Genomic DNA, 8,496 nt, shown 5'->3' on the forward strand with positions numbered 1-8,496 from the left:
CCCTTTCTGTACCTCCTGCTTGTAGATCACCTTCAGATCTGGGCCAAGCTCTTCAGCATGGCCATAAGCCCTTCTTCACGGTGGCCCTGCCACTGTGGACTCTGCTTGCCTTTCATGCAAAACAGTCTGCAGTGTTCTGCAGAGAGGACGGCCTTTCCCTGTCTCTGTAAAAGCCTTTCCACTCCGTCCTTCCTCTCTCTTCCACTCCTCTCTATAATGGCAGCGCTTCCTACTGGATACGCATCTCACCTGATGGGCAAGAAACTCTGATATCCAACCACTAACAAGTTGTTCCTCCCCTAAGACATTCATTGGATGAATGAATAATTACATTTATTTAGTGCGTACTGCCTGCAGACATGGCAGTGAATGCCACAGTAGAGGGCCCTTGCCTAAGAGAAGTGCCACTCGGGAAGTGATCAAATGGGGTTACTGTTACTCATCCTAGACAGATGCCAGCTGCCCAGAGAACTCAGACCTTCCTTCCCAATCCAGCTGTGAGTTTGTCACAGATCTTAGCACGTGTACTGAAACTACATTGTACCTGTTCATTACCCTCACTACCTTGGAAATGTCTTGAGGTCAGAGCTGAGGGTTTTTCTTTTCTCTTTTCTCTTTGTTTCTTTTCTCTTTCTCTCTTGTTTTTCAACTGCTAAGACACAAGAAAGGAAGTTGTGTGAAATAAAAATAAAAATACTAATACTTCCAATAGCACTTGATACATGCCTGTCTCAATGGCAGGTGTCTTCAGGGCATTATGTAATTTAACCCCAGTATTATTAGAGCTGCTTTATAGATCAGAGGTCAAGATCTTAAAGATATGAAACAAGTTATTAACATTACATAACAGTGAGTGGCCAAGCCAAGGCTAGCACCCACAGTTGCCTGAGTCCAGAGCCCCAACTTTAAGGCACTGCTTGGTGAGAGGAATGGTCCATGCCCCCACCCCCACTCCCCACCCCCGGACAACACACACACCACCCCATAGGCACCTGGAGCTGTAGGACTATGGTCTGCATACAATTTTAGGTAACTCTCTGGATGCAGAGCAAAACTATCATCTGTAATCAGATGTACATAGCTCTCTCTCTCTCTCTCTTTCTCTCTCTCTCTCTCTCTTTCTCTTTCTCTTTCTCTTTCTCTTTCTCTTTCTCTCTCTCTCCTTTCTTTCATCTGTGTGACTTCCCTTAGCCAGCTAGAGACTAAGGAGCCAGAATGTTGCCAGCTCAGAGTATTACAGCATCTTTCAGTTAAAGCACCTTTGAGCTCCATCTCTTGGACAAATGATCAAATGTTAAGAGCCTTTCCCTGCTGTCTGGGGGACTAGATGGATGAGGAGGGCCTGTAGAAAGCCAGAATGTGAGGGAGGTGGGGCTTAGAGTCCCAAGCTAGTCCTTGAGTTTGCAATGCCTTCTGGACTGACGCTGGGGTATTCTGGTCTGATGCTGGGGCATTCTGGTTTAATGCTGGGGCATTCTGGTCTGACACTGGGGCATTCTGGTGAAGCATCCACCACTCAACCTCCTGTTTATTTCCTTGAGGGCAGGTGGAAACTTCTAGAACCTTCTTCTCTTCTGGCATCTGATCAGACTTCACGGTGACAGGGCTGTGGTGGGGTATACCTTGTTAGGAAAGTGGTTCTTGCTGTGGTGGTGCCATAGCTTGGTAAAGAGTTCTTCACTGGAGTGATAGGCTGGATCGGCAAGCAAGGTCCTCCTTGGGACAAGCTGCACTGCCCTTTGGGATGGAAAGAGTTGGTGAGACATTCTTTCAACAGTAGCCCTTTCCTAGATTTTTCAATGTGTAATGAAACAAGGAAGGTCCCCTAGTTTTGGCTGTACCTTCAGCCTATTTGATGTCTCTCTTCTAGGACACAGACCCAGAGACCAGTTGGTTGTTTTTTTTTTTTTTAATTGTTTTTATTTTGTTTTGTTTGTTTTAATCTCCATTCCTACATTCAACTGGGCCTTGAAAAGATGGTCCCTTTTGACCTTTCCTGGTGGAAATCCTAGGACCAATTTCCCAAGCCTGAATCATCCTCTCCCCCAAGTGGAATTTGCCTTCTTTTCTCCAAGGCCAAATGGGAGAATAGCTGCCAGGTAACCTGATTTATGGGGAGAGGAATGAAAACACATCTGTTTAATGTTTTCAAATTATTACCCCTGTCACCCCTGCTTCTTATAGGGTAATGGCTGGTCTCAGGAGTTCTCTGGGTCCCTTTATAGTAGCATGGCTCAGAGAATTCATAGAGGAAGATTTACAAGAGCTTGAGAGTCCCTCCCCTGCTGGACTCATTATCCCTCCCTTTTTAGCCTACCAACTAAAATTTTGGCCATTGTCCCCCCCTTGAGCAACTAGACAGGGTGAGTGGGTAGGAGCAAACTACTGATAGAAAGGAGTTTAAATTAATGAAATATACATTCAAATTTTGACCAAGTTAGTCCTCACCATAGCACCAATTATGTCTAACACATTTAAATATGAGATCATGCAAAAGTTGAGCTCCATCAAAGAACCCCCGCCGAGAGAAAGCACAATGTGAGAACAGAACAACGTTGGAGCTGTGGATACTATCTTTCAAGTTTAGACTGGCTGCCTTTCCGGCAGGGAAAGTGTTTTTGAAAGGAAACAAGTCAGAGAAATAGACAAGTGGGTCAAGCAACAGAAATAGCAGAAGGAAGTGTGAACGGAATCGCCAGAGCCCTTGAGCTAGTTGCTGGATGCGAATGAAACTTGGTGTGCTTCTCGTCCTTAAGCATCACTTCTCGGGCCTTAGTAAGCCTCAGGTCAGAGCTGGATCCCGACTGGATGATAGGGACTCAGAGGAAGGGACCAGTTTTGGTCCTGTGGAAGTAACTGAATAAGCAGAAAAATAAAATTATTAAAGTAACCAGCCAAAATGGAGTATGAAATAAAAAGGAAATGGGGAGGGGCTTGCTTGAGATTATCATTACCATCTGGGCTGTGAAACATTTGATTCCAATCCCAGAAGCTTGACACAGAAATAACTTATAAGCGGGGACACATGCTGTTGAATTTTCAGGAATGACAGAATTTTTGTTATTAATATCTGTATCATAAAATGGGGGAAGCTGACAGGCCATATAGTGGCCAATGGTGTAATGCAGCCATAGCTGGTCACTCTTTGCCATTTATTGTCGTTCATGTGGTACCTTTACACCCCCGATGTTTCTTCTTCTCTCTCCTATGGGAGAATCCGATGTTCTAAAGAGTAGGGAATCCTTTAGACCCTCTTCTCTCTGGAAGAGAAAATGCTGGTCTCAGGCAGGGACTGTTTGGAGCCTGTTACTGGACCCTCAGGCCTTGCGTAGTACTTGTAATTCGTACACAGCCATCTCCTCACAATATTTTGGGCATTTTTTACTTAGGTTTCTAATACCAGCGATCGCAGTGTGTGGTCACACTGGTTAAAAATAACATGTCTTTTGCAAGCCTGGCTTTACCATCCATTTCCTGTATGACCTTCTCTAGTTTACTGTTTTTAAATTGGAGACAAAGGTTCCTGACTTACGTAAATTATTTGAAAACGACAGTTGCACTGCTGAAATAGCCTGAGTGTTGAGCTTCCCAATGTTAAATGTGCTGGTCACTTGTTTAATTCGCGTGGTAATAAAGGACAGAATCAGTGATACGAATCAGAGGGCAAAGAATTAAACCGCAGCTGAGCTTTGTGGCATATATAATCCGAGGACTTGGGAGTTTGAGCAAGGTGATCATATGTTCAAAACCAGCCTAGACCCACCAAGAGCCTGCTTTTAAAAAGAAAAAATAAAAGGCCTCCTGTAATGGTAATACTATAAACTGGTGGTTACATAAATAATTTTTTAAGCTCTCTTGAGGGAATTCTTTTGCATAGAGTCATTTAATTTGCAACGGTCGTCCTCACAGTATGGTCTCAGAAAGATGCAGTTTCCTCACGGGTTTCATTTTTCTGTTCCCTTTAAGCAGGAGGTAGGGGCTTTGGAGCATAGAGGACGCGGGAAAACTTAACCCCTTTAGTCCCCCACCTTTTCTAGAAGCTAGCACCAGGTCTTTGTGGGTTTGTCCTGCAACCTGACCACGTTTCCTGTCCGGGGCCTTGGAGCTTCCCCAGGCCTGAGTATGGGTCCTTTTGTGTGCACAGCTGCAGGGACAGCCTGGCCCAAGAGGAAGCAGCTAGAGGAAGAGCCATTCGAATTCGGGCGCAGGGCGGGTCCATGCCAGATGCCGGCCAGCCCCTTGCTCTGCAGCCTGCAGCCCGGGGCGCTCGTGCTGCGCCGCTCAGCGTGAACCTAGGCAAGCTGACGAGTTAGCGGGTTGCTATGGTGACAGAAGGCCACGTGACCAGACACAGCCGCTGCTGCAGGCGCCCTGACGTGGAGGGCGTGGCTTTCGAGGGCGTGGCCTTTGGAGGGCGGGGCCGGGAGCGGAGCTGGAGGAGAGCGCGGCTGCAGGGTGAGCAGCTAGCAGCCGGGAGACTCAACCCTCCGCCCCAGTCAGCCTCCGCGTGTGTTCCCTCTGTCGGGAGAGCACCAATGCCCGGGCCGACCCAAACCTTGTCCCCAAATGGCGAGAACAACAACGACATCATCCAGGATAACGGGACTATCATTCCTTTCCGGAAGCACACAGTGCGCGGGGAGCGGTCCTACAGGTATTGGCACGGGAGGCTGCGGACGGTCTGTCCCGTTACGTAACGCGGAGGCCGGGATTGCTTGGTTGCAGGGTCTCGTGTTGGTAGCGTGAGCATGGAGGCTTTAGCGGGTGGATAGGTTTGCTGCCTGCAAGGGTTCTCCCTCCATCTCTTTCCTGCATGCCATCTTCCAGCATCCCCGAAAGGACACAAGCTCCACACTTCCTTTCCTCTTTCCCTTTTAGCATTTAAAGGAACCATTAGGTGGCGGGCACTACAGGAGCAAACAAATGGGAGAATGGCGAGAAAGGGAGGATGGTGAGGAGCGCGCTTGCGCTTAACCTGGGGAGCATGCAGGAAAAGATGGAATCCTCTAGATGAAGCTGCAGTGTGTGATGTTAAACCGCCAGATTGATGGAGCTTTGTAAGAATTCTGTGCGCTGATTGGTGCAAGGATTGACAGCAGAGGTCACAGTGTCAGACATTCACCAAAATTCTCTCCATAGAAGCCTAGGCTGATTAGAAAGAAACTGGACTGTTTTAGATCTAGGTGGAAAAAAACAAAAAACAAAAACCGGTGCCGCTACGCGTTTTCTGAAGAGTTTTATGGCCTCTGCATGGGTGGGGGAACCCTTCTTTCTTATTTACAGTAGAAAGGTAATGCCTGATATTTTGCTGGGGTCTAATTTGAGGATGGGAATGCTATCGGCCATTGTATTGTGAGCTTTTTGATTAATGAGTTGCCTGTGCTGTAGGCGTCTATTTTGCATTAACATATCTGGCAATATGTTCCCATAGATAAGCTCATTAAAATTGTTTGCATTGTTTGATAAGGATAACAATGTGATGCAGAACGTAGTGTGGGTCTTAGGCAGCTCAAGGCCAGACTTACTGGGAGACAGGGAGATAGCTTAGGTTGTATTTCCTCTGAAGTTCTTTTGTACTACGGTGGTTATTTTTAAACGCAGCCTTCATAACCATCGAGAATGCTTTTGCTTTAAAGTAGAGAGAGCACACATACCTGTAAGATGTGTCCTCTCAGCCAGTGAGCAACAGGAAATAACTCTTTTTTTTTTAAAAAAATAAGCCTCCCATCTGAATTCCCCAATTCTATTATAGGCAGAATATTCTATGTTCAAATTCTATATGCATATTATAAAGTAGAACCCAAAGCAACCCACTTCCTTTTCTTTGAGCAGAGACGCCATTTGTTGACTCAAATGGGGAGGGGAGTGTTAAAAGCAACCCTTTGCCCTGTCATCTCTGGCAGTTACATAAATACTTAAAAGTTAATTTTGGCTGTACCTATTAGGTCACCAAGGCTCACGTCTTATGGCTCCAATAAATAGAGTTTGCACAGCATCCATACAGATGACAGATTGTTTTTCTCCGAATGTAAGCCACGGCTCATCTTCCACCTCTGAGATTTGCCCTTTTGGGGGGTCTTGCAGTTTGAAAATCTGTCTCCTCCTTACCTTCTTCCACTGGGAACACCCACCTCAAAACCTAAAAAGAGAATTTAGAAATGAAAACAAACAAACAAACAAAACACCAGGTTGCTGCGCCACCTCACTTAGTTGAACTGCTCTGAGAGGCGACACATTTGAAGCCCTTCTTTCCTAAGTGACTCAGTCCCTGCTCTGTCAGTAGCTGCTCTGAGGATGGAGTACACATTGCACCACGTGGGCCACAGGAAGTTGCCTAGTTGGATTTTATTACTCATGTGAACCAACTCAAAGTGGTAATGGAAAACGACTTGACAGAAGGTCAAATGGGCCTGTCTTGTGAAAGGAAAAAAAAAAGGCATTGCTTTTAAATGAAACTGAATTTGTGTTTTTAATTCGAGTTACTAAGTGATTTCTGCTTTGCGTTTTGAATTTCTTATAGAGGTGCCTATAATTATATAAAATTTAAAAAGAGAAAAGCCTGAATTTTAGTACAGATCTGACCAAGCGCATGCTTTCCTGTAAGCATCCTTGTGTTTGAATTTTACAGAACAGGATTGTTGGGTACTGTAGGCAGAGATGCCGTGGGCCCAGTGGAGAGAGCTGTCTTCATGGCTCCATTTGTGCTGAATGATGTGCGGGCCACGCATGGAAGCAGACACACTGGATGCTCCCCCGGTCTGCTTTCTTTAAAATGAATGAGCAATAAGAGTACAACTACTGCATATTTCTTTGGAGAGACCTGAGGGAAGGGAAGAATGTGACACATTTTTCTGTCCAGGAAGCATTCCATCATCCTTTTGGCATCCTAAGACTGGAGTAATGTAGCCATGTGACTTCTGAGGAAGCTCAGGAGGCAGTTTGAAAGCCATAGTAGAGATTTAACCAAAGTAAAAGTCTGACCTTGGCTGTAGGTTTGAGGTAACTCTCGGCAATGAGATATGCCTGCAAGTTTTCTGTGCAGTCCCTGGGGGATCCTTAATGTACTGAAGGTCCTGGAAAGACCAGAAGTAATTCTGTTCCTGGCTGCTTCTCTGGTACCTAGGTGGACTCTAGCAGCTCTTATCTCAGGCTTTCTTTCCTGACATTACTTCTTACAATGAAGGATTTGTAGTCTTTTTTTTTTTTCCATTTTGTGTATATTTTGCCTGCCCATATGTCTGTGCACCACATCATTAATGCCCTCCAAGGCCAGATGAGGCTGTCAGCTGATAGACAGCTGTAGACAGTTGTGATTGCAGGGAATTGAACCCAGGTCCTCTGTAAGAGCCGCTAATGCCTTTAACTGTTAAGCCATCGCTCTGGGCCACGTAATTTTATTCTTCGAGAGATGTGAGGTTAGCTGCTAAAGCAGGGGGGTTTCATCCTCCGCGGAGAACACACACGCAGGCAGGTAGGTATGTAAACAAATGCTTTGTTACCAAAGAGGGGCCACTCTCAGGAGCTTAGACTGGAATACGCCTGACCTTGCTGGTGTTTCAGGCAAGAGACGGTGTGAACACCTGGAACGGATGAAGGCTTCCCACAAGGGATGAGGCTTTCATTCATTTAGCGTGGGTGGGTGCACACACCATAGATGACAACCTTGCCTGAATGTGTTCTCTCTGTCCACCGTGTAGGTTCTAGGGATCAAACTCGGTCTTTGGGCTTGGATGCCAGCACCTTTACCAATTGAGCCATCCCCTAGGGCCAAGTACCATATCATTCACCTTAAAAATGAGATGATGTTCTGGTGTAGCCATCGTAAGTCACATATCAGTGCCTGGACTCGAATAGGTAACAAATCATTATCAAAACCCCTGTGCACTTTAGTTACAACAGCAAGCTTCCCTTTAAAAAAAAAAAAAATCAGCCTTGTATTAGAAATTACATTTAAAGCAATGAAGTACCAAAATGGCCCAGGAAAGCCGCCTGCACACATTTCTATAACTACTACGTAAGAGAGCGTCTCCAGCCCCAGCTTCCTCACTGCAGTTAAGAATCCATATATTTTAAGAGCTGCTTAAAAAAATAAATGTGGTGAGGGCCATCTGAGGTGACACTCTTTAATTCAGAGAGCGAGTGAGTCGTGGTCTGGATCTCCCTGGAGAGGCTGCTCCCTACAGCTCCACTCCACACAGATGCCGGTCGGAAATGAGATTTATTAACTGGCCTTCTGCCCGACGCATCATTGTTTGCATAGTCCAGGCTTTGGAGAATGAGCATATAGAGAGGGCTGTCTCAGAATGGGTGTTCCAGCGTACGTACAGCTATGGTATCGCGTGTGTCTGAATGCTTTAAAAAATTGTACTTGGCCCCAGGAAGTGAACTGTAAAGGGAAGCAGAAGTAAAGTGTAAGCCCAAAATATTCACTTCGAACATCCGGCTTTCTCCTCTCTTATTTTGCTTTGTTTTTTTTTTTTTTTTTTTTTTTTTTTT

General features: G+C 45.7%; 1 protein-coding gene and 1 long non-coding RNA gene across 9 annotated transcripts in view; one reads left to right on the forward strand and one right to left on the reverse strand.

Moving 5' to 3' along the window:
• Positions 1 to 1,641: 1,641 nt before the first annotated feature.
• LOC116086913 overlaps positions 1,642 to 8,496 on the reverse strand; it is a 21,074-nt gene continuing 14,219 nt past the window's right edge. For 6 of the 7 annotated variants that reach the window (XR_004117194.1, XR_004117195.1, XR_004117193.1 and 3 more), the window contains 3 exons: positions 5,939 to 6,139; positions 3,174 to 3,260; positions 2,556 to 2,856 (listed from right to left, as the gene is read on the reverse strand). This is a non-coding gene — a long non-coding RNA (uncharacterized LOC116086913). Of the gene's footprint in view, positions 1,738 to 2,555; positions 2,857 to 3,173; positions 3,261 to 5,938; positions 6,140 to 8,496 lie in introns of those variants that run through there. The other variant, XR_004117197.1, reaches the window with a different exon arrangement.
• Positions 4,392 to 8,496, forward strand: part of Mapre2 (microtubule associated protein RP/EB family member 2) — a 94,071-nt gene continuing 89,966 nt past the window's right edge. The window contains exon 1 of one of the 2 annotated variants that reach the window (XM_031365118.1): positions 4,392 to 4,654. In XM_031365118.1, coding sequence (XP_031220978.1) covers positions 4,536 to 4,654 — 119 coding nt within the window. In that variant the 5' untranslated portion in view covers positions 4,392 to 4,535. The remainder of the gene's footprint in view (positions 4,655 to 8,496) is intronic. The other variant, XM_031365119.1, reaches the window with a different exon arrangement.

This window comes from Mastomys coucha, unplaced genomic scaffold (genome assembly GCF_008632895.1).
Source record: "Mastomys coucha isolate ucsf_1 unplaced genomic scaffold, UCSF_Mcou_1 pScaffold13, whole genome shotgun sequence".
Classification (NCBI taxonomy): Eukaryota; Metazoa; Chordata; class Mammalia; order Rodentia; family Muridae; genus Mastomys; species Mastomys coucha.